The sequence below is a fragment of the Pelophylax lessonae genome (assembly GCF_965119305.1).
Source record: "Pelophylax lessonae genome assembly, chromosome: 5".
Taxonomy (NCBI): Eukaryota; Metazoa; Chordata; class Amphibia; order Anura; family Ranidae; genus Pelophylax; species Pelophylax lessonae.
In genome coordinates, this window is record NC_138772.1 from 371,523,169 (window position 1) to 371,550,293 (window position 27,125).

The 27,125-nt window shown below is 39.9% G+C and overlaps 1 protein-coding gene across 2 annotated transcripts in view; it reads right to left on the bottom strand.

The window, feature by feature from the left end:
* The window catches only part of DOK6 (docking protein 6), an 805,177-nt gene that overhangs the window by 112,414 nt on the left and 665,638 nt on the right, over nt 1–27,125 (bottom strand). The window contains exon 8 of one of the 2 annotated variants that reach the window (XM_082259321.1): nt 6,680–6,753. The exons of the other annotated variant lie outside the window; for it this stretch is intronic. Coding sequence (XP_082115447.1) covers nt 6,680–6,753 — 74 coding nt within the window. The remainder of the gene's footprint in view (nt 1–6,679; nt 6,754–27,125) is intronic. 2 annotated transcript variants of the gene reach the window in all.

Below are 27,125 nucleotides of genomic sequence, written 5' to 3' on the forward strand. Positions count from 1 at the left end.
TGATTATTCATTATCAGAGTAAAAATGCAATCATTGGCAACTCAGTTATTAATGATGAATGTTGTATCCATTTTAGGTATCTCATTTCGCATCTAAGAAGTTGGCTCACCAAGCATAGTGTGCTGTTTTGACACTAATGTTAATGTTTTTCTAACAGATTGAGAAATGAGTCTGCTCTCTTGCAGTGCTCCATGCCATTTATTGACATCCACATTATTGCGTTACTGTAATCTGTTTTGTCAGTTACCTTAAAAGTGCCTGGCATCAGTGTTGAAGATTTGAATATTTATAACTATCAGGGAAAAAAAAGGAAAAACAGGCAATATGCTTGGCTATTTGTTTATGTATCACATTATCGTATTCTAATTAGATTTTTCCGCACATACTTAAGTGCACATGCACATATGTACAGTTTTGAAAAAAAAAAATAAGGCATACTGATGATTTACATGAGATAATTTACATAAATATATTTTTTCATGTTTAGGTAAAACATTTAAAAGACTATACATTCAGTTTAAGTGAGATTTCAATTTTAAAATACTGTAATTATAAAGTACATGTTATAATGTGCTAAAGAACAAGTGAAACAGGTGAAAATATGATAGTTACATTTTAATGATTTGGCCCTCTATTTATGAAGATATTACTGCATATAGCTGCTGTGCTAAGCTGGAATGTTTGGTAAGATGGGAGCAGAGGGGCACCTTTTATTTTTATCTAAACATAGTTGGAACATATCAAAAGCCAAAGTAATGTAATATCTAACTTTGGCTTTTTCGCTTTGTGAATCTAGTCCACTATGACACTTTTTACATACAGTAGTTAAGTTTACAAAATTATATCAATTTACAAGTACTCATGGCTTCAGAATTTTCCAGTCTATTGTTTATTGCTTTAAACATTTAGCAACAATACTACTGTGTTCATATATGTTATATAACTTTATATATACATTCCTACTGTATGATTTTATGGCTGGATAAGCAGGGATAATATAAAATGTAAAGAAAAAGTTTACATACACATAGTTATTATTATATTTACGGTATATTATATATTATTAGGTACAATGATACTGTAGAAATTTAGTCAGATGAACAGGATGAAAACATACAGAAAACAGAAATGCTACAAGTGGAAAATGGAACAAAAGAAATTCTCCTGCTACTAAATGTTATTTGATTTTTTTTCTTTAGATATTGAAATGTTTAAATGATAGCCTAAAACCATATTTAAAGTTAAGAAGGCTGGTAAAGTGACTTACATTAATGACTCCAGGGACTATATATAACATACTTTTTGCTTTCCATTATTGGGGGCTTATTCAGGGAAGGAACTTTCAAAGTCAAAGAATTAACTGTTAAATGCTATATTTTATAAGTTGTTTAATACACTTCATTCATTTTGGAAAACATATACAGTATATAGAAAGACATTGCTAAAAAATGGAAAATCAGATAAGGCAGCAGTTTAAAAGGGATAGCTGATCTTCATGTCAAATACATAAACTAAACAATAAACAAAAAAACCTAAAAAACTCATGTGCAATAGATCAATCTCTCAAAGTGCAATAAATGTATATAACATGAAAGTGTCCATCAATTATCATGCAACAGTCTAAAAAAATGCAAAAAAAATGCATATGCAAAGTCTCTGTGCTCCTTCAATAAATATTCTCCACATGCCAAAAATAAAGGTGCTCTCACTAATAAAGGTGCTCTCAGTGCTCTCCCCAGTGCTGCAACACACTCACCAGAGGTAATGGAACTTTGTAATTAAAAAAAGGTCTGACAGCGCTTGGTTTAGGTATCACATGCCAGTAAGGGATTCCGCCACATCACCACTGCTCTTCACAGCTCTTTTTCTCCATACTCATGCTCACTTGAAAATGCATAAATCGTCCAGGGGGATCCCATAGCGTAAAATCATGTTAAACTTTATTAAAAACAGAGTAGATCGCTTGTATGTCTAAGAGCCAGCGTGCGTTCCACTGTCCAGAAAGTTGAAAATCAGAAGTGACATGCAGTAACCATGACTCTACTTGTTTAATTCAATGGCAGGTGTCCTTAGGAGGCAGGAATAAGAGTGCCACTGCTCCGCTCAGATTGTCCCCAGATCCAGCATGCATTCCACTGCCCAGAATGCTAAAAATCAAATGTAACATGCAGTAACCATGCCTCTACATGTTTCATCTAATGCCAGATGTCCTCAGGAGGCGGAAATGTGGAACAGCGGTGCTCTTAGACCTACAATCTATTAGCATAGTGGCTAGAGAGAGCGGCCCCTGTGTTATGTGTTTTCAAATGAGTATGGAGAAAAAGAGGCGTGGAGAGCAGTGGTATTGTAGAAGATTCCCCTACTGGAATGTGATCCCTAAACCAGGCCCATTACCTCTGGTGAGCGTGTTGTAGCACTGGGAGAGTGCTGAGAGCACCTTTGTTACATATGTTAAGCACAGAGTGGCACGCGGAGAATATTTTTTGAAGAAGCACAGAGACTCTGCAAATGCACTTTATTTTGTTAGCACTTTATTTTTTGCGGACTTTTACACAATATTTTTTTATTTATTTATTTACTTAATGCTTAATATATATATATATATATATATATATATATATATATATGTTAGAGATGACATTATATTAGACATGACATTCAGCTATCTATTTTAAAGCATCACCTCTTTTGATTTTTTTTTACTGGTATAGGCTAGCAGCTTAAGTAGTTTTTTTACACTTAATGTGGATGTGTCAGGGACATGTTGGCCATAAAAAAGGATGTTATTGATCATGTGCTTAAAAGTTGTTGTGCAGCTAATTGAAAACATACGTCTCCACTGGTTCAGCCGCCACTTCAGCTGTGCTGCCACTTTAAACAAGTCAGGGAAAACCCAAGAAAAGCTCTAAAAAAAAAAAAGATATAGAGGGCGCACCAGCCTAGCGCATTATCTTTGCGACAATATGGTTATTAAAAGTATATGCACATCATACTCACAAACAAGATGAAATGTTAAGCGAAAAATAAGTCCACCAGATTCTCCACTCAGCATAGTCTGCTGGTTAGTGACAGTTGTGGAATGGAAACCTTCAAATCAAGCTGACATGTTTCGAGGGGTGTCCCCTCTTCTTCAGATCTGGATTTGGAATGCAGGTAGCTGGTCTTTAAATATTTAAAATGCCATGTGACCTCTAATACAAGCCCCTCCCACAATGGGTGGGCTGATGGGGGTCAAGTGATATGATTAGGTAAATAAAAATGTAAATGTATCTATTTATATATAGTATCTCACAAAAGTGAGTACATCCCTCACATTTTTGCAAATATTTTATTATGTCATTTCATGTGACAACACTGAAGAAATGACACTTTGCTACAATGTAAAGTAGTGAGTGTACAGCTTGTATAACAGTGTCAATTTGCTGTCCCCTCAAAATAACTCAACACACAGCCATTAATGTCTTAACCACTGGCAACAAAAGTGAGTACACCCCTAAGTGAAAATGCCCAAATTGGGCCCAATTAGCCATTCTTCCTTCCCGGTGTCATGTGACTCATTAGTGTTACAAGGTCTCAGGTGTGAATGGGGAGCAGGTGTGTTAAATTTGCTGTTATCGCTCTCACTCTCTCATACTTGTCCCTGGAAGTTCAACATGGCACCTCATGGCAAAGAAATTTCTGAGGCTCTGAAAAAAAAATAATTGTTGCTCTACATAAAGATGGCCTAGGCTATAATAAGATTGCCAAGACCCTGAGACTGAGCTGCAGCATGGGGGCCAAAACCATACAGCGGTTTAACAGGACAGGTTCCACTCAGAACAGGCCTCGCCATGGTCGACCAAAGGAGTTGAGTGCACATGCTTAGTGTCATATCCAGAGGTTGTCTTTGGGAAATAGATGTATTAGTGCTGCCAGCATTGCTGCAGAGGTTGAAGGGGGGGGGGGAGGAGGGGGTCAGCCTGTCAGTGCTCAGACCATACGCCACACACTGCATTAAATTGGTCTGCATGGCTGTCATCCCAGAAAAAAGCCTCTTCTAAAGACGATGCACAAGAAAGCGCGCAAACAGGTTCCTGAAGACAGGCAGACAAAGGACATGGATTACTGGAACCATGTCCTGTGGTCTGATGAGACCAAAATAAACCTATTTGGTTCAAACGTGTCAAGCTTGTGTGACAGCAACCAGGTGAGGAGTACAAAGACAAGTGTGTCTTGCCTACAGTCAAGCATGGTTGTGGGAGTGTCATGGTCTGGGACTGCATGAGTGCTGCCGGCACTGGGGAGCTACAGTTCATTGAGGGAACCATAAAAGCCTACATGTACTGTGACATACTGAAGCAAAGCATGATCCCCTCCCTTCGGAGACTGGGCAGCAGTGCAGTATACCAACATGACAACGACCCCAAACACACCTCCAAGATGACCACTGCCTTTCTAAAGAAGCTGAGAGTAAAGGTGATGGACTGGCCAAGCATGTCTCCAGACCTAAACCCTATTGAGCACCCGTGGGGCATCCTCAAATGGAAGAGGAAGGAGGGCAAGGTCTCTAACATCCACCAGCTCTGTGATGTTGTCATGGAGGAGTAGAAGAGGACTCCAGTGGCAACCTGCGAAGCTCTTGTGAACTCCATGCCCAAGAGGGTGCAAAATAATGGTGGCAACACAAAATAATAACTCTTTGGGCCATTTTGACATTTTAGGGGTGTACTCACTTTTGTTGCCAGCGATTTAGACATTAATGGCTGTGTGTTGAGTTATTTTGAGGGGACAGAAAATGTACACTCTTATACAAGATGTACACTCACTACTTTACATTGTAGCAAAGTGTGTCATTTCTTCAGTGTTGTCACATGAAAAGATATAATAAAATATTTACAAAAATGTGAGGGGTGTACTCACTTTTGTGAGATACTGTGTATATATATATATATATATATATATATATATATATATATATACAAACAAACATACACATATGGATCTCCTGCAATAGGCCTTACATTACAAAGCATTATATAGAAAGAGTAGTATATCTAAAAAATATGTATACGCATATATACCATCCTGTAATAAGGAGCACAATTTGAAATAGGTGAATATTTTGGCTTCAGACTTGCAAGTTTCAATACAAACAGGCAGGCTAAAATGCTGATCATCAACAAATAATTAATTCCAAGAACTCATCACCTGAACTGTCCAATGAACTGGGGTGCATATGGAGCCAGATTGCAATAACATAGTGCAAGGGAGCAATCATACATAATGCTGCATATAATGGTGAACGTCTGACAGATGGTCTTGTGGAATGCATACCTGCTAAATACTAAAATTATGGCCCTGTCATGCAATCCAGACACCATCCTCATGACTCGCGAGCGCCACTTCTGGTGACGCCCAGTCGCATTATCACCGCTCTACGAGAAAGCAGGAAGCCAAGAGAATGCCAGCTGCGGTGGACTGCAAATGTCCCTTCCGGCCCCCTGCAGTCCCCGCAGGCAACCGGAAGCAGTAATAGACGTCTCTATGAACAGACAAGCCGCAGAACCACCAGGAAGAAACATTAGGAGTACTAGAACTGTATTAAGAGATAATAATATTACCATTATTATCGTCTATCTCACATTCAGTGTATAATGTTTGCTGGAAAAGCTGGCCATAGTGCAGCTGATGCTCAGAGGCAGATGCAAATGTGCAAGCACAGGTGCATGAATGTGCGTATGTGCACGCATCAGTGTTCGCCATTAATGCTGGCGCCAAATGGTATTTATAAGTGCAGCAGTTGCACTAGTCCATTGCTCTCTGATCTGCAGCTGTACCTGTGTTCTTGAACCTGATCCTGCCTATTTTAGACCCAGCTTGCCTCTGATTTCTCTAGAATATCTACTGCCCTGACCCTGGCCTGTATCTGGACTTTGTCTCTGCCTTCTGCCTATCTGCCTGATCTCGTGTTGCTGACCCCTGCCTTTACATAGACCATTCCTTGTCTGCCATATTTGCCGGCATCTGACGTCTGTTACCAACCTGGCTTGTCTGACCACTCATCCTGTGTCTCTTCTGCCTTGCATGCACCTGACTGTCTTCCGCTGGAGCATCCTCCATTGTGGGCCATCAGTCTTCCTGCACCAGCTATTAGTCACTGCCTACTGCTTGCTGCTGCCAACAGCCCAGGGTCCGCTGTTCCTGCCAAACACCTGCTGTTCCAGCTATTCGGTCCATCCCGGTGATGCACACGCTACGCAAAAGGCTGCACAGGCACCCATACCTCACTGTGCTCTCGCAGCTGCTTTCTCAACATCAGTGGTCTTCAAGCCGGGGCTGCACGAGAGGCCTTCCCTCTGCATGTCAGGTCCTGCCGTAAGGTACGTGGCAGGATGTGTTATATTTTTATTGCTAAAAAAATAGCCTTTTACAGGAATGCAGAATGATATAGAATAAAAAGATGCAATCACTTTCATGGAATTAATTGGCCAAAGTGTCCTCTTTTCCTATTTAATATCATGTTATCTAATAGCATGCTAATAAAATGTATAGCATAATTATTGGTCTTTATTAGTTTGACCCATTATATGGAAGGTAAATAATGATACTTGAATGATTAGTAAAATGTAGGTTTCAAACAATAATTTAAATAGAGCTTTTTTCCTAAATAAAACAATTTTAAATGTATACACATATGTACCTGCATCCCTGGCTTGATGTCATCAGTCCTTGACCAAGAAACCAAGAAATCTGAAGCATCTCCCATCAGACATCCTAATGGCAGTAAATAAAATTGTTACAGTTGAAAAAGACTTGATAATCAAGACTATTACCTACTTCATTATTGACTAGGCTTTCCTACAATATTATACATATCCTAATATATTGGATTGAAAGTTTAATCTAATATTTTAAAATTATTTTAATTTTCTTTAATATGTATATGTTTCATAACCCATTCATTTTAAAAAACATTATTTAATGCTAGATATAATATATACAAACAAACAAGAATTTGTGCAGAGACAACTTTTATATAGAGTAGTAAAAAAACATTTAAATGTGTTTAAAAACATTAAAAAATTTTTTAATGTTTGATAATTTTAAGTTTATTTTTTAATATAGCTGAGAAAAATATTAGAACCCTCTTCATTATACCTTGATAGAAACATTTTGCTACTGCACAATCACTTTGTTTGTTATGTTTGTTAGTCATTTTATGTTAGTTGGAAGATTCCTAATAAATTTTATTTCTAGTATATCATAATTTTTATGGTTATCACCACTGATGTTGTTATAATAACCACAGTATTTATTTTTTTGTTAAACATAGATAAAGAAAAAAAATGAGAGGGTGCTAGTTACATCACAACCAATCTGTATTATACGCAGGAATAGAGATTAGTCATTCATCTGATTTGAGCATGGCATTATCACATTATAAATATAATTAGAACATGATATACTCAATAACCCAAGGCATGTAGAACATGCAAAAAAATAACTAACCAGGAAACTAGTACTATGTTCTATTGTGTTCTGACAGGGGGACAGCCCCTCTGCCAGAATAATCCATTGGCTGGGAGCGCTGATCAGGAGCTGGTTGGCAGACCTTTTTCAGTAACGCCCCTTCAACAAATTCTGTGGAACCGACTGCAGTACTCAAGGCCTTTTTCTAAATAAAAATATTGTCAGTGGAGATGGGAAAGCTGAGGAACCAGTACATAGACAACCCAGTCACAGTTAAAATAAAGGGTAGGTCAAGATTGTCAGGGAGGAGGTCTATGAATTGTAAAGTGTAATAAATATTCGCAAGTTCAAAAGTCACTTCATAGCACATGGATTTAACATGGAAACAAATTGGTGTTGGAACATGCCGACGTAGTAGCCCAGCTTTTTTCATGTGCTAGCACACAATACCCACTATAATGAGTAAAACTTACACCTGAGCTGAGATCCTGTTTTTGAGGGGCACTGGATGTACTGAAGAAGCTGGGGGTGCCCCTAGGGACTACCCTGTATAATGGACTCTATACTGGAGGGGGTCATTTGTTCATTGCCGTGTTTCAGGTCCATCTATGACAGTATGTGCATGAAAGACAATAGACAATGTGTGAGAGGGCAGGGCTGAGGCAGGAGAGATTGCTCTCACGTGTCTGGAGAGATGGATTTGGTGTCAGAGTAGACTTTTTTATCTGAAGCAGAGTGTAAGAGCTAGGAATAGGAGCTGTAGGTGGTGCAGATGTGAAGGAAGGCATAAGTGAGGCAAGTGGACAGAAATGTGGGTCAGATTGAGAGCAGCCCAACATAAGCTGGCAGTTTCTACAGTATTTCTTACAAATACCTGCTCACTTGTTAATAAAATGGACTATTTGAGACTATGTATTAACAATGGAAAAATAGATAGCTATGTTATGGTGGTAACAAACACTTACTTACAAAAGGCAAATAGCAACAGAGTTTTCACCTTGCAAGGAAAATTGATGGGGAAATCCCACCCGAGGAGCTATTGTGTTCTCCTGGTGGTGATGGAGGGGGGGGGGGGCAGGGGGAGCAATACCGGCCAGGAGAACACACAGTGATTATTGCTAGTGTCTATAGCCACTGGCAATAATCACATGAAAAATCCGACAGGCTGGTTGTACCCAAGGTGATCAATCAATCAACTTGGGTGCAATCAGCCAGCCCATATATGGTTCGAATTTTGGCTGGACCCTCCTGAACCAGCTGAGATTCGAACTGTCCATGGCTGACTTTAGCTTATTGAACAAGGTGAGGCTCTGCCATAATTCAAAAGTATGCCACAAAAAATATGATCTTTTTTATTTTCTGTGCACATGATTGAATATTCCTAATGTTGAATAGAAGCCCTTTTTTTTCGCCTAGGGTATTTTTCAGCAGTGTTTTTGTTTTTTTTTTGTGCCCGTCTACATTCATCCCCGAGCAAGTGCTAAGAAGCAAGCCATTAGAATTCTATATGAGTTTAATACATAATTACCTAATCCAAATAAACGTCCGAAGAATATTTCTATTGGGGTTTGTGATTTTAACCAATCCAATTTTAAGACTATTTTAAATAAGGTTTTAAATAATGTGGAAAATATGACACTGGACCAGGTATATACAAATATTCCTGAAGCTTACAGAACCTACCCTTCTCCCCATTTAGGATGGCAAGATCATGTGTCCCTGGTTTTGATTCCAGCTTATAAACCACAGATTAGTGTAATAGAACCTCATATAAGAATAGTGTAGATTTGGACAGCGGCGTCATTATTATCTCTACAAGACTGCTTTGATGAACTATATGGGAGGTTTGTGAACATTCAAACATTGATCATTATTCGGTGGTATTATCATATGTTAAATTTTGCATGTAAAATGTGTAGGGGGGAGAGGTATCGCGCTTCAGGGGAGTAGTAAAGGTCAATATTAGACATTAAATAAATAAATTAACTGAAAACACTGTTAAATCAATATTCAATAATATGTGATGGTGTTTAAATCAAGTAAAATCACCTAGTGTTCAGTGTATCAATAAAATATTCAATAGAACACAGTAAATATATAAAACACACTGCTTGTGCATAAACCTATAAAGTGCACAAGTCCTGTGGAAATAAATAGGAAATTATATAATACAATTATACATATAATAAATATTATTAGTTCATGTGACAATAAAGTGCTCAGTGCTCCATCTGTACCAGTGGAACACAAGGAAGTAAGGTCCGCGATTCCCTGTATGAGGACCTTACTTCCGCATACAGAACGTCACCTCCGGTGCTGGCCCTACGCGTTGTTTCCCTGAAGAAGTCACGTGGGCGGACGTGACGTAACGCGTAGGGCCAGCACCGGAAGTGACGTTCTGTATGCGGAAGTAAGGTCCGCGAAGCCCTGTATGCAATTGAATGCAGATACCACGTTTTTTTGTAAGTGTTTTGATTTACTTTAATAAAAATACATTTTTATGGCAATACTGCACTATGTGAGCACTTTCCTTTGAGATTCGTGGGACCTCTGGAGGACGTATACCCCGATCTATTCAGTTAAGGCTGAACACCATCCCCTGAGCGTACAACAAGGAAAGAGAGGAGAGGATTACCATATGTTTATAATAAAGAGGTGCAACACTTTATAATCTGAGGTGAGCGGTTAGTACACCCTGAGGGGTGATAGGCGCAGAGAATCACCCGTTGGTCCACAAGGTGTAAGGTGGAGGTTCAACACTTTGAATAAGAAGATTTTTTTATTTTATTTCTTTAATTTGGGACAAATTAAGCACTTTAAAAGAATTGAAAGCACTGGATGCTGAGAGAACATCACCCACTTATGTACAGATGGAGCACTGAGCACTTTATTGTCACATGAACTAATAATATTTATTATATGTATAATTGTATTATATAATTTCCTATTTATTTCCACAGCACTTGTGCACTTTATAGGTTTACGCACAAGCAGTGTGTTTTATATATTTACTGTGTTCTATTGAATATTTTATGGATACACTGAACACTAGGTGATTTTACTTGATTTAAACACCATCACATATTATTGAATATTGATTTAACAGTGTTTTTAGTTAATTTATTTATTTAATATCTAATATTGACCTTTACTACTCCCCTGAAGCGCGATACCCCTCCCCCCTTCACTTATATTCGATGCTGTATGGTTTACAGAATTGGTATACGCAGCACTAAGGGGTTTCACACGCACACATCCTCCAGACAGCGCAAGACTCACACCAATACACACATGTAAAATGTGGTTAAGGAACAGCAGGTGAACTTGTTTCCCCATCAGAAGCCTTGCTTTTATAATGAAGTACGTATGCTGCTGGGAGCTCAGGATGCATAACTAAGGTCAGGGGATAGAGAGATTTATAAATAAATAAAAAAAACTAGGGCTAATTTAGATAGATGCATTCAGATTGCCAAGCTAAAATATAAACAACATGTTGAAGATCATTTTAAGGGGAATGATGTAATATTTAGCATGTTATCAAGAATATCACTGAATATAAACACACTGATAATGTTTCTTTGGTCAGTGCTTCTTTTCCAGATCATCTTAATACATTTTTTGCTCATTTTGATAATAGTTCTAATAAAGGTACAGCAATATATATAGATGTAGCAGAAAATGACCAACAATTTATTTTAATGGTGTTTAGGGATGGGCGAATGGTTCGGGCCAAGCATAAGTTTGCCCCAAACATTGCCTGTTCAGGTTTTCACTGAACACCCACATTTTTCTGTGCCCTCTGTGGGATGTTCACCCAATGAGCGCACAATGAACAGTTTGTGAGGGAGCAGGACTGGAAAGCCAGCCACCACGTCCTTAACAACTAATGAGTCACCAGCTCTCAGCTGGCTTCCCCGCTAACAGTGAAAAAAAAAAAAACATTGCCAAATTAGCCAGTAATAGAAAATGTAAAAAACAAAAATGGCGTGGGGGTCCCCCCAATCCATACCAGGCCCTTATCTGAACATTCAGCCTGGTGGGCCAAGAAAGGGGGGGGGTCACTCGCTCATACATGATCTGACATTTCCTGGTCTGGGGCATGCGTGCTGTGATCGGACACAGTGGGGGCCAACCAGTTGGAGATAAAAGGGATGGTGAAAAAAGATTTTCCCCAATAGGTTATACCCTCCGCATGTCGGCTATGCGGAGGGTATAACCTTAGCCGACATGCGGAGGGTATAACCTATTGGGGAAAATCTTTTTTCACCATCCATTTTCTCTCCAACTTTCCTTGAAAAAGACAATATCAGGAGTTCATGTCTACTAATGGGACCCTGAATAATCTTATTGCAAGCCCTGGATGCTTTGAAAAGGCTATCTAGGATCTTATAAGGACCCTTATGAGCTTTATCCACCACACACATTGGTGTCTCTATCTAACCCCATGTATATACTACCATGAGTGGACCAATACATCTTCTTTCCTGATAACTATTTTTGATAACCACACCTAAATATATTTGAACCTTATTTTATCCTTAAGGGTATACCCGACCGCCTGTCTCCTTTAACGATACTCATCTGCATTTAATATACATATACTGTACATTCTAAGTGAATAGATCAAGATTAAAACCAATAGATTTTCTAATATTTTGAAACAGCTGGAGCCTGAGGAAGCAACTTTTGCGAAACGCGTAATTCCGGCTACATTATATACATATACACAGTCCCTTGTTGGGCTCTTTGTAATTTGAATAAACCACACTATGTGTACAATTATTGTATGTTGATATGTAATGTACATGTATGTCTGTCTTTTTTTAATATATAATAAATAAAAGTTTTTTATTCATTTTTAAATACGGACTGAAGTGTGGAAATACTTACCGTATAGGTGGCACATCTAAATCCCCCCTGGTTTCATCTCTGTACCAGTTGGACAGATTTGATAACCTCCCCCCCCCTACACACAATGTTTACAAATGGGGAAGGTGCCATTTGATATTTCCATGATTAGATAAGCCAATTTCTCCCCCTCCACAACAATCCATAAACCTTTCTTCCCCACACCCACATGGTTAGTGTTAAAGTTATTGTAAAGTCTCCTTGTTTTTTTCTTAAAAATAACAAAAATTTTATACTGTACTTACTTCCTCTGTGCAGTTGCTTTTGCACAGAGCAGCCCAGATCCTCCTGTTCTCGGGTCCCTCGTTGCTGCTCCTAGCCTCTCCCTCCTGCCGAGCAGCTCTGTGTGTCCATTTAGACTCAAAGCTGCCTTTCGGCCCCACCCCCTTTCTTTACTGATTGGCTAATTGAGTTTGATTGCCAGTCGCAGGAGCCAATGTCTCAGCCAATCAGGAGGGAAAGTCCCGGACGGCTGAGGGACTCAGGAACATCACTGGACAGAGATGGGGGCTCAGGTAAGTATTGGTGGAGGGGGGTGCTGGGGAGACTGCTACACACAGAAGGCTTTTTATCTTACTGCATAGAATGCATCAGGATAAAAAAACCTTCTGCCTTTACAACCACTTTAATAATGCCAGCTGTAACAAGTTGTGTATTATAAAATAAGTTCAACCATTCTCTAGCTTGTTTCCTCCCTTGACATTGACTGCAAGTGTGCACTTCATCTATTAATGAAGCTGCCAGACAAATTTACTCAGTCCACAAGGAACAGATTAGATTTGCCTGCAGCAGTGAATGAATGAGAGGGGTTGATTATTAGATTTCATTTTAAATTACAATAGTGTTAAAAAATAATGCTTGCGTTATACAATTCAAGCAAAATGTGAAAACAACACATAACTACCATGCATTATTTATTAGACCTTTTTCAGATGGCATGCCAATATCGAGTGAAAACAAGAAACACATAAATAAAGACAAAACAAAACCAGAACATTTCCCAGCTCAACTCACCAACCAGTCTGCTTAATAACCGAATTAGCTTGTCTAACGATATGCATTAAAAACAGGGGTTTAGTTAGCACACATTTGCAAACTCATGCGTAAGCTGCAATGCCACTTCATGGCACCCTGTATTACCTCCAGTACTAACTCCTGTAAATTTATGAGAGTCTCCACAATAGAGATGTATAGAACTGTTCGCCGGCGAACAGTTCCCGGCGAACTTCGCATGTTCGCGTTCGCCGCCGGGCGAACATATGCGATGTTCGGTCCGCCTCCTATACATCATCATTGAGGCAAACTTTGACACTGAACATCACAGTCAGCAGACACATTCCAGGCCAATCAGCATACCTACCTCCCACACCCTCCCACCTCCTATAAATAAGCAAGGGCAGCATCCATTTTAGATCATTTCTGTGTTACTGAGAGCAGGGAAAGTGCTGGTGCTGCTGCTGTTGTTATAGCTAGGGACAGTTCCCGGTCTTGTTAGCCAGTGTTCTTGGTACACTCCTGCTGTAAGGACAGCACCCCAAAAAGCCCTTCCTAGGGCTGGTATTTGAGTTTTTTTTTGGATATATATACATATATATATATATATATATATATATATATATATATCTATTGTCCCCAAAAGCCCTTTTGAGGGCTGGTATTTGTGTAATTTTTTTTGTTCTGTGATATATATATATATATATATATATATATATATCTCTATTGTCCCCAAAAGCCCTTTTGAGGGCTGGTATTTGTGTAATTTTTTTGTTCTGTGAGATATATATATATATATATATATATATATATATATCTATTGTCCCCAAAAGCCCTTTTGAGGGCTGGTATTTGTGTAATTTTTTTTGTTCTGTGATATATATATATATATATATATATATATATATACAGTGGGTACGGAAAGTATTCAGACCCCCTTAAATTTTTCACTCTTTGTTATATTGCAGCCATTTGCTAAAATCATTTAGGTTCATTCTTCTTCCTCATGAATGTACACATAGCACCCCATACTGACAGAAAAACACAGAATTGTTGACATTGTTGCAGATTTATTAAAAAAGAAAAACTGAAAAATCACATGGCCCTAAGTATTCAGACCTTTTGCTCAGTATTTAGTAGAAGCCCCCTTTTGATCTAATACAGCCAGGAGTCTTTTTGGGAAAGATGCAACAAGTCTTTCACACCTGGATTTGGGGATCCTCTGCCATTCCTCCTTGCAGATCCTCTCCAGTCCTGTCAGGTTGGATGGTAAACGTTGGTGGACAGCCATTTTTAGGTCTCTCCAGAGATGCTCAATTGGGTTTAAGTCAGGGCTCTGGCTGGGCCATTCAAGAACAGCCACGGAGTTGTTGTGAAGCCACTCCTTCGTTATTTTAGCTGTGTGCTTAGGGTAATTGTCTTGTTGGAAGGTAAACCTTCGGCCCAGTCTGAGGTCCAGAGCACTATGGAGAAGGTTTTTGTCCAGGATATCCCTGTACTTGGCCGCATTCATCTTTCCCTCGATTGCAACCAGTCATCCTGTCCCTGCAGCTGAAAAACACCCCCACAGCATGATGCTGCCACCACCATGCTTCACTGTTGGGACTGTATTGGACAGGTGATGAGCAGTGCCTGGTTTTCTCCACACATACCGCTTAGAATTAAGGCCAAAAAGTTATATTTTGGTCTCATCAGACCAGAGAATCTTATTTCTCACCATCTTGGAGTCCTTCAGGTGTTTTTTAGCAAACTCCATGCGGGCTTTCATGTGTCTTACACTGAGGAGAGGCTTCCGTCGGGCCACTCTGCCATAAAGCCCCAACTGGTGGAGGGCTGCAGTGATGGTTGACTTTCTACAACTTTCTCCCATCTCCTGACTGCATCTCTGGAGCTCAGCCACAGTGATCTTTGGGTTCTTTACCTCTCTCACCAAGGCTCTTCTCCCCCGATAGCTCAGTTTGGCCAGACGGCCAGCTCTAGGAAGGGTTCTGGTCGTCCCAAACATCTTCCATTTGAGGATTATGGAGGCCACTGTGCTCTTAGGAACCTTAAGTGCAGCAGAAATCTTTTTGTAACCTTGGCCAGATCTGTGCCTTGCCACAATTCTGTCTCTGAGCTCTTCAGGCAGTTCCTTTGACCTCATGATTCTCATTTGCTCTGACATGCATTGTGATCTGGAAGGTCTTATATTGACAGGTGTGTGGCTTTCCTAATCAAGTCCAATCAGTATAATCAAAAACAGCTGGACTCAAATGAAGGTGTAGAACCATCTCAAGGATGATCAGAAGAAATGGAAAGCACCTGAGTTAAATATATGAGTGTCACAGCAAAGGGTCTGAATACTTAGGACCATGTGATATTTCAGTTTTTCTTTTTTAATAAATCTGCAACAATGTCAATAATTCTGTGTATTTCTGTCAATATGGAGAGCTGTGTGTACATTCATGAGGAAGAAGAATGAACCTAAACGATTTTAGCAAATGGCTGCAATATAACAAAGAGTGAAAAATTTAAGGGGGTCTGAATACTTTCCGTACCCACTGTATATATATATATATATATTGTCCCCAAAAGCCCTTTTGAGGGCTGGTATTTGTGTAATTTTTTTTGTTCTGTGATATATATATATATATATATATATATATATATATATATATTGTCCCCAAAAGCCCCTTTGAGGGCTGGTATTTGAGTATTTTTTTTATATATATATATATATATATATATATATATATATATATATATATATATATATATATATATATATATATATGTAGCATGTCCAGAACCAGAAAAAAAAATTCATATAGGTGTAAAAGGGGTTCCCACCATCCCTGCTCTACTGAAAAATTATCTTTTTTTTCTGGTTCTGGACATGCTACAGAGCTGAAACTTCACAGGTACACTTTTTAGACCCCCTAGACACTAAATCACACAAAAAAAGTTCTTAAAAAATGTCATTTTTGATAGAGAGACAATTATTGGAAAACTTAAAAAAAAAAAAAACTTAAAAAAAAAAAAATGTCTTTGGATTTATTGTCTGGGGGGGGGGGGGGGTCTAAAAGTGTACCTGTGAAGTTTCAGCTCTGTAGCATGTCCAGAACCAGAAAAAATAGAATTAGGGTTAGGGCTAGGGTTAGGGTTAGGGTTAGGGCTAGGGTTAGGGCCAGGGCTAAGGTTAGGGTTATTTTTAGTGCTTAGGGTTAGAGTTAGAGGGGTAGGGGTAGGGCTACTAACTCTAACCCTAAGTATCTCACTGTAACCCTAACCCTAGCCCCTAACACTAAACCTAACCATAACCCTCTAACCATAACCCTAACCCTCTAACCTTAACCCTAACCCTCTAAGCCTAGCCATAAAAATAACCCTAACCCTAAACCTAACCCTAGCCCTAACCCTAACCCTAGCCCTAACCCTAGCCCTAAGCCTAACCCTAGCCCTAACCCTAATTCGTATTTTTTTCTGGTTCCGGACATGCTACAGAGCTGAAACTTCACAGGTACACTTTTTAGACCCCCTAGACACTAAATCACACAAAGTTCTTAAAAATTGTCATTTTTGATAGAGAGACAATTATTGGAAAACTTAAAAAAAAAAAAACTTAAAAAAAAAAAAAACTTAAAAAAAAAAATTCTTTGGATTTATTGTCTGGGGGGTCTAAAAAGTGTACCTGTGAAGTTTCAGCTCTGTAGCATGTCCAGAACCAGAAAAAAATAGAATTAGGGTTAGGGCTAGGGTTAGGGTTAGGGTTAGGGTTAGGGTCAGGGCTAAGGTTAGGGTTATTTTTAGTGCTTAGGGTTAGAGGGTTAGAGTTAGAGGGGTAGGGGTAGGGCTACTAACTCTAACCCTAAGTATCTCACAGTAACCCTAACCCTAGCCCCTAACACTAAACCTAACCCTCTAACCATAACCCTAACCCTCTAACCTTAACCCTAACCCTCTAAGCCTAGCCATAAAAATAACTCTAACCCTAAACCTAACCCTAGCCCTAACCCTAACCCTAACCCTAACCCTAGCCCTAAGCCTAACCCTAGCCCTAACCCTAATTCATATTTTTTTCTGGTTCCGGACATGCTACAGAGCTGAAACTTCACAGGTACACTTTTTAGACCTCCCAGATGCTAAATCCAAAGAATTTTTTTATTTTTATTTTTTTTTTAATTTTTCCAATAATTGGCTCTCTATCAAAAAATTACAATTTTTAAGAACTTTTTTTTGTGTGATCCCTCTCCGGCATGCCACAGTCCAGGTGTTTGTCCCCTTGAAACAACTTTTCCATTACTATTGTGGCCAGAAAGAGTCCCTGTGGGTTTTAAAATTCACCTGCCTATTAAAGTCTATGGCGGTTCGCCCGGTTCGCCGTTCGCGAACATTTGCCGATGTTCGCGTTCGCCGTTCGCGAACGGCGAATTTTAGGTTCGCGACATCACTACTCCACAATGGAGGCTCATGCATTCTAATGAATAGATAGAAGGCAGGTAGGCCTGGAGATAGCTCAGTCCTCCTTTAAGACATGGGGGCACCCTTGGCGCCTAGCACATAGCACAATGGCAGCAAAGGCATTCAGTGTGTCCCCTCACCAGTATACATCAACTACAAACAAAATGGCCCTGTCCCATCTATAACTGGCCTTCACGGAAAGGAGCACATGGAAGGGCTGCACATGCAAAAGAAAACCAGTAAATTTCCCAGCTCAACTCACCAGCCAGTCTGCTCAACAACTGAATTATCCTGTCTAACAATATGTGTTAAAAACAGGGGTTAAGTTAGCACACATTTGCCCCTATGCCTTTAAGGAGGACTGGGCTACCTCCAGGCCCACCTGCCCTCTATATATTCGTTAGAATGAATGTGCTTCCATTGTGGAGACTCTCATAAATTTACAGGAGTTAGGACTGCAGGTAATACAGGGTGCCATGAAATGGCCTTGCATGCATTTGCAAATGCGTGCTAATTAAACCCCTGTTTTTAGCACATATTGTTAGACAGGTTCATTCAGTTATTAAGCAGACTGGTTGGTGAGTTGAGCTGGGAAATTTTCTGTTTTTTTTTGCATGCGCAGCCCTCCCATGTGCTCCTTGCTGTGAAGTCCAGTTGTAGATGGGGGCAGGACCCATTTTGTTTGACATAAATAAAGGCAGCCTGAACTGGTATTTAGAAATAAAGTTTTTACGTTGTATTAATTTTTTTCTGCCAAATATTTCTACAGCCCATAGGCTAAATGGTAAATTCAGACTGGTCATGTATGTAAGGGCATACACATGCTGTTTTTATCAAGAATACATCAATATAGTATAAACATCAGAATATAAAAACTATTTAACCACTTGCCGACCGCCGCACGCCGATCTACGTCGGTGGTCAGCCCCTCACAGGCAAAGTGACGTAGGGCTACGTCACTAGCTTGTGAGGGTCTAGGGAGCGAGCGCGCGCTGCCGGAGGCGTGCTCCCGCTCCCGCGTGGTCACGGACCCCCCCTCGCGTGTGACCGGCGGACCCGATGTCCGCCGGCCACTCTGCGATCGGCGGGGGAGAGGGAGAAAGTCAGGCAGCTTGTGTAAACAAGCTGCCTGTCATTCTACCCTCTGTATGAGAGCTGATCATATGGATCTACTATGTAGATCCGTTGATCACTCTGCATACAGCTGAAGCCACAGCCAATCACAGTTAGAATCACGCCCCTAGGGACACACACAGCCCCTCCCTCTCAAATAAAGTTAACCCCTTCACTACCAGTGTATTTTTACAGTAACAGTGCATATATATAGCACTGATTACTGTAGAAATGTCACTGGTAACCCCAAAAGTGTCAAAAATGTCAGTCAAGGGTCCGATCTGTCCGCCGCAATGTCGCAGTACCGCAAAAAAATCGCAGATCGCCGCCATTACGCGTTAAAAAAAAACAACAAAAATGACAAAAATCTTTCCCTTAGTCAGTAAACGCAATAACTTTTGCGCAAACCAATCAAAATACGCTTTTTGCGATTTTTTTTACCAAACATAGGTAGCATAAAACAAATTGGCCGAAAATGTTAAAAAATTTTGATTTTTACATTTTTTTGGGGGGAATTTCATATAAAAAAAAGGGAAAAATATTGCTATTTTTTCAAAATTGACGCTCTTTTTTTGTTTATAGCGCGTGATCAAAAAATCGCACAGGTGATCAAATACCGCCAAAAGAAAGCTCTGTTTGTGGGAAAAAAAGGACGCCAAATTCGTTTAGGTACAGCGTCGCACGACCGCGCAATTGTCCGTTAAAGTCACGCAGTGCCGAATCGCAAAATAACCCCTGGTCGTTTAGCAGCCAAATCCTCCGGGGCTTAAGTGGTTAAAGAGGTGTTCCAGCTGTGGACAAAAAAATTAAAATACTGTAGCTGCTGACTTTTAATATATAGACACTCACCCGTCCATGGAGCCCGCAATGTCAGCACCCCAGCCAATTTTCGGATCAGCTGCCGGGTGCTGCTGCAGCCATTCGTTCTAAGGTAAACCGGCAATGAAGCCTTTCGGCTTCACAGCTGGTTCCCTACTGCACATGTATGAAGCGCAGTGTGCATTCTAATTGACTCAGCGGCAGGGGAAGGAGAAGGGGGCGGAACTTCCAAGTGATGGCTGCGCTCCGCTGTTTCCCGGAAGTGGGGAAGGGTACCTGTATAAACAAGCACCCGTTCCCCCCCCCCCCCCGAAAGGTGCCAAATGGGGCACCGGAGGGGGGAGGAAGCAGATGATGGCAAGTTCCACTTTTGGGTGGAACTCCGCTTTAAATACAGTTGCAAAGAAAAAAGTTTCTGAGCCTTTTGTTTTTTAGTGAGATTTCAGCATGAATGATTGGCTCCTAAAATGCCATCTACACTTAGAATGTCATAATAATGGATAAATACAATCTGCTTAGACTAATAACACATAAACAGGTATACACTTTAATTTCTTGAACTGATCACTATTGGGTTAATTTACTAAAGGAATTAAGCATGTTCTTTTCACATCTCTTAGTGAATAAAGTAAAGCTTTCCTGACTTCTATCATTCAGTTGTGTTTCAGCAATAATCCTGTTTCCTGACAGACTCCATGGCAGCATATGTGTGGGTAGACTTAGCCCTCCCTCCTCCCCATTGGACCCAATTCCCATAAATTTTAAGAGTAAGCCAGAAAACATGGTCCTTTTTTGTCCTCCTCATGGGACTTATCAAGATGGTGTTCTCTTACTTTTGTTAGTTTAATGATGGATGTCAGCTCATGGATCTCTGGCAGGGTCATGAATGAAGATGGGTTATTCCCAGCTATCAGCGGTACAGTTACAGAATGATACTTGGTTCCCAACCTATCAGTAGTGTGGTATTCATGGCACATAGAAGATGAGGATCAGCATTCCCAGTCATCGATAGGACTGTGTGATGTCGTGCTCCAAGCTATCAGTAGGACAGTTCCATAATGAGTGTGGATTCCCCAGCTATTAGTGGGATGGCTTTTATGGGACACATGTGATGATGAGCACATCTAAGAGGGTCCCAAGCCATCAGCAGGACTATCTTTGATGGAATACTCAGCTAACAGTGGGTGGTCCAGAGTATGACCAGCATGTGAATCAATTGCCCTGCAGAAAAAGAGGTCTAGGATGTGTGAATACATGTCATTTGAGGTCAGCACAAGGCACTTGAGCAGATGCTGTGTGGGCTATTAACCAGTTCTGGACTGGAAGGATTTGCCCCCCTAATGACCAGGCCATATTTTGCGATTCAGCACTGCATTAATTTTACGGAAAACTGCGCAGTCGTGCGATGATGTACCCAAGTAAATTTGATGTCCTTTTATTCCCACAAATAGAGCTTTCTTTTGGTGGTATTTGATCACCTCTGCGATTTTTATTTTTTGCGCTATAAACAAAAAAAGAGCAACAATTCTGAAAAAAAAAAAAAACAATATTTTTAATTTTCTGCTATATAACATTTCCAAAAAAAATTAAAAATCTAATTTTTTCATCATTTTAGGCCAATATGTTTTCTGTTATATATTTTTTGGTAAAAAAAATCGCAATAAGCATATGTTGATTGGTTTGCGCAAAAGTTATTGCGTTTACAAATTAGGGGAAAGATTTATGTCATTTTTTTTTTTTTACTAGTGTAGCACCCTCCCAGGTAGGTGCTAGGTAAATATATATGTGGCCCTGTCTGCCTACCGGGGGGGGGGAGGAGGGCCTGAATTGTTAGCTAGCTGTCACATGTTTCCAGGTGTGTCTGTTGAGTCTGGGGAGTCTCCCCACTGTATCCAATGAGGGATCTTGTTGGACGATGGAGGAAACCTAGCCAATAGCACACCAGGGTTTATGACTGTCCCAGTGAGTGAGGTTTGCCGCAATGCACCCTGGGATTGGGAATAAATCCTGAGGGAGCATATGATAGAGCATCTTTTGGCGGGAGCATTAGTCCCAGGAGGAGGTGACAACTGTTCCTCTCCTGATGAGTGTGAAGGTGGTCCAGGCAGTCAGCCTAGGGACCAGAGGTTGAGCTGGGCTGCAGAAAGGATCCAGAGTTGCTGACCCAGTGGAGCTGCTGGACAGGATTCTTCAGGAAAAACAGTGTCATGACCCATGAGTACTCGAGATCTGCCCAGGGGTCTGCCTAAGAGAGGGGGCCACTTCAGAAGGTCAAGGGGATCCAGCTAACCAGTGATTGTGGCAGTGAAAGGGGGTGCCAAGTATTAGAGCCCTGAAGATAGGGGGCGCCAGTGTGGGCCCTGAAGTGTTCAGTCAGCTACCTCAGGAAGGAGTACCTCAGGGAGCTAAAAAGGACTTTGACAATCAAATTCAAAGTCATAATGTTAAGTAAGCGTTAACAGGCATTCAGCCAGCATTAACCAGCATCAAGTCAGCGTTAACAGGCATCCGGCCAGCATTAACCAGCATCAAGTCAGCGTTAACAGGCATCCAGTCAGTGTTAACCAGCATCAAGCAGCATTTTCTAGAGTCCCTGCCTAATTGTGTATAGTTTAGTTGTTGGAGTATCCCACTCATCCATTCTCCCATCCAAGTTCCTAAATAAACCTAAAAACCCAAAGATACTGGACTGGTTCTTGTCTCAGTGCTCACAATTGGAGAAACCTGTTCAAAGGTACTTTTGTTGCACCCGGTGACCCAGGGGGACCCACAGCCAGCACCTATGCTGGGAATTGGGCTACACTAGTAATGGCGGCGATCTGCGATTTTTAGCAGGACTTCATCATTGGGCGGACAGATCGGACCCCTAACTGACATTTTTTACAATTTTAGGGGGACCAGTGACAATAATCAGTGCTAAAAATATGCACTGTTACTGTAAAAATGACACTGACAGGGAAGGAGTTAACACAGTGGGTGATCAAAGGGTAAGCCTAGGGGAGTGTTTATAACTGTGTGTGGGGGGGGGGGGGGTGGGCTGTTGAAATGATCACCGAGACCTGTGATCCTATATAGAATGATCACAGGCTCTCTGTGATCATTCCAGAGAGAAGAACGGTCAGCTGTGTTTACAGTAGCTGACCGTCCTTCTCTCTTAGTAGGGAGTGAACTTGGGTGGCCAGTGGCAAGCGGAGCCGCCTGCCCCGTGCATCGGAGTCCCCGCTGCCGAGTGGGGGTGAGAGCGCGCCGCCAGCATCGTGTGCTCGCCCCCTAGCAGCAGGCACGTGACCGATGTAGGGCTACGTCGGTTCACGCAGGATGGGCTGCCTTCTGCAGTAAATCTGCAGCGGGCAGTCCTTAAATGGTTAAGGAGTAACTCTACTTTTGTTAAAAAGTATGGAGAGTATAATCCTATCTGGGTGACCTATGTGCATTGTCACATTTTATCAAAGTTTGGTGCAGCTTCCTACCTTTTCTTTATTTTGTTCTGAACAAATAACTTAACAAATTTTAATATATTTATAAATGATTTGGGGTCTGAGATTAAAAGTACCATTTCAGTCTTTGCAGATGACACCAAGCTATGCAGTGGAATAACATCCTTACAGAATGTCTCCAAATGTACCAGTCAACCTCAATGCACTCTTTGATTGGGCAACTATGTAGCAGATAAGCAGGGCTGCTGTTAGAAACCACAGGGCCCCATACAGCCAACCTGACAGCCCCCCTCCCAAATATCAACACAATATTTTTGCTAAAAATACAGTAAAATCATTATTAGTGGACAAAAACACAACATAACTCACAAAGTTCCTGCTAAATCTAAAAGATGAAACTTTACTGAGACAATAAACAATTGTTCTGTGTCTAAATTAGGTCTTGGGGCTCATTCACATGGACACAGTGTCCTGAAAAGTGTGAATCAGCATTATTTTTATGTGACTGGAGCTGTGTGCAGGCAGCCTTATATTACACTGTAAGGATGCACCAAGTGTACAAACACAGCCATAGGTCCTGTTCTGAAAGGTGTGTGAGTGCAGGTGTATGGCCCAGAATGCAGACAGTGTGCATTTGGAGCCACTCACTCACACCTACACACCTGTCAAATTAGAACCTGTGGCTGTGTTCGTACAGCCACCGTGTCCCCATAGAGTAACAGGCAGCTCCAGCCACGCAAACACACCTCTCATTCATACTGTTATGTTTTTTATTATTGTTTTTCATTTTAATTATTTTTTTGTTGGGGGAAGGGGATTTGGTGAAATATCAGGGGTCTTCACTTTTGAGACAGAGAAAGGGACTGGAGATATAAACTCCTCAGTTTCTTTCTCTGCTGCCTTAGCTGCATGAATGCGTGAATGAACAGAAAGTGCTCTGTAGAGAGGCTTATGTTCATTCACAAACTGAAGCAGAGTAAACACAGCTTATGAATATGAGTATATGCTTGCTACACTTTTTGCCATACTTTTCTCATAAATTCAACTAAATACTACCTTTAGAATGATCTCTCTCAAGGCTTTTATCCCCCATTTTTTGTATTCCTCCTTATCTGGATCAAAACTGATTTATCTAGATTCTAGTTTGTAATGAAAAAGGCTGCTGGATAATAAAGAACCAACCCAGTACCTTCACATCTAAATGAAATCTCTGAACCTACAAAAAGGCAACAACAATACATTAATATTTTAGGACTAAAATACTAATTACTAGGATCAAGCAAGCTACTAATCATTGATAGACATGTTCATTCAGATGCATTCGTTATTGAAGAATTTCATTTCTTCATATTTATTATGTTGAATCGATTCCTTTTCGGAATTAATTTAGTATCTTCAGCATTCTTTTTGTATATTTGTTGGTCTGGTTGGATTTGAAACATTTTGCAGTGTTTCTGGAAGATTACTATATATTAAATATAGTATTGAATTGGATGGATTCGAATTTGATATTTTCTTGCGCTAGTCCAACCCACCAAGAGAAATAGCATGAGCTGATTGGACAATATTGACTGGCATCATTTGCATCCGAATTAACAAATGGAACGAAATTCTGATCCATTCATTATACTAATTCGAATTATCGAATTGAATAAATTTGTTATTTTCATTATAACTTTTCATTACTATGTCAATACATTGGAATCTTCGAAAATGACATTTTTGTCAGCAAAACAAATCATAACTAAGCGAAATGCACATGTTTAATCACTGATACAATTAGACATTATCTTTTTTGAGGTATATATTTGTGCTTCTATTATTTCAGATACAGTATCTATACCATGTATTCCATTGAAGATAGATTCATGCATAGGGATACCCTTTTTTCAAAGTTCAGATTAGAAAAGTGCCACCGAAAAACTATAGAGAAGAAACAACAAAATCCCATTCAGAATGAACAAATTGTCAATGACATAAAAATAACTATTTACTGTATAGTTTAGAAGTCCTCAAGACAGAATTCCATTATCAGTCGGATATAGCACTATTAAAGCATATATAGAAGAACACATTTCACCTGAAGGGCTACAAATCTTTACCCTATCAGCTTTCCTGAAATACCTGAGTTCCCCACTAAATGGTACTAGTACATTGAGAAATGTTCTAAAGGGCAGGATGAAATGTCTTATTGCCGAGTGACAGAACATATGTGACGAGGTTAACATAAAAACAGAAAAACGTAAAGTGGCTCTTGTTCCTTAAATAGACCAGAGTAAAAAACATCTTTTAACCTCATGACTAATACACTCAGGAAATTTGAACATAAAATTATGTCCAATAAACTAAACAATCTAAGAAGAGGCTTTGACTATAGAAATAATAGGGCAAGAGTTAGCCCTACACCAGACACAGAGGGTGTAAATGGTAAAGATCCACCAACATAAACAAGACATTCATTGTTGTCCATAAATTCCACAATAAATCCCCCAAGAATATCATATACAGGAAATAACTATTCTCAACAATGCAATAACAATCAGTACCATCACCAAGCCAAAACAAGAGAATCTCACCATTATACACACCTTATCTCTGCTATAAGAACATCCACTAACTCTCAACTTTTAAAAGGGCAGCACAGTGGTTAAGTGGTTAGCACTTCTGCCTTGCAGCACTAGGGTCGTTGGTTTGAATCCCAACCATGGCACTACCTGAATGCAGTTTGCATGTTCTGCATGGGTTTGCTCTTGGTATTCTGGTTTCCTCCCACACTTCAAAGACATGCTGGTAGGTAATTAGCTCCTGACTAAATTGGCCCTAGTATGTGTATGTTAGGGACCTTAGATTGTAAGCTACTTGAGGGCAGGTACTGTTGTGAATGTGTATTACATATGTTAAGTGCTGCATAAATTGACAGCGCTATATAAATAACTGAAATAAATAAACAATAGAGAAAATACCAAATACAAGTTCCAAAAAAACACCTCTGCACACCTTAACAGTGAGGGAAGGGAACAATTAATGTATCCACAGCCCTTTCAGTAATAGAATTTCAAAAAACACGAACAACCACAGTGATGTAAACCAAAAACATTGGAATCACCCCAAAAAATTGATCCAATCTTATCACCTAAGTCCTCATCTGAGGCAAAGGTTACTTCACCAAGAAATTGTGGGAAATCCCAACCTAAACAACAGAACATTACAACAAACCTAAGACCACAAAAAATCCCACATCTAACAAAAAAAGCTCCAGTTCACAGGTCTCTTTTCTACAACTCCCCAAAATCCTCACCAGCCCACATACAATATACCAACCCATCCTTAGCCCAACCACACAGATAGTAAAACTGTTCACTCCCCCACAAAAATAAAACGAAAATAGAGAAAAAGAGGAAGGAGAGGAAGAGTCAGAAAAAGGAATTGCAGGAACAAAGAGACTAAAGGCCAGAATAAGGAAATCTTCATTATTTTCTTCAAAACACTGACAAAAAAACAAAGAAAAACTCCTTCAAAAGGGGGTTTCCTTCTGTCGGTCTAACAAATCCAATATGTTTTTAAATATTTGTTGACCTTTGCTCAAAATCTTCCTCTAAAAAGACACTTTTTTTTAATAAATCTCTTTATTATATATAACAAGAAAAAAAAACATAATAACAACACATAACACACGCTGAGCATATCATATTAATGAGAATACATAGAGTTACATTAGTACAGAACCATACATATAGTCAAATACCCACTACACCATACCAAATATATTTCAATTCCATTTAATCAAAAACATCATCTACTCTTAGGTAACGTCCTCTAAAAAATAAAATTCCTATGAATTTGGATGTGTGGGAGTGCTCCAAGCCGTGGAGGGCACCGCCAACCATTTAGACCAAATCCTATTAAACTTATGAGGGCACCCCCCTATTGGCATAGGTGTCCCTATATAATGGCAGATTAGTATTT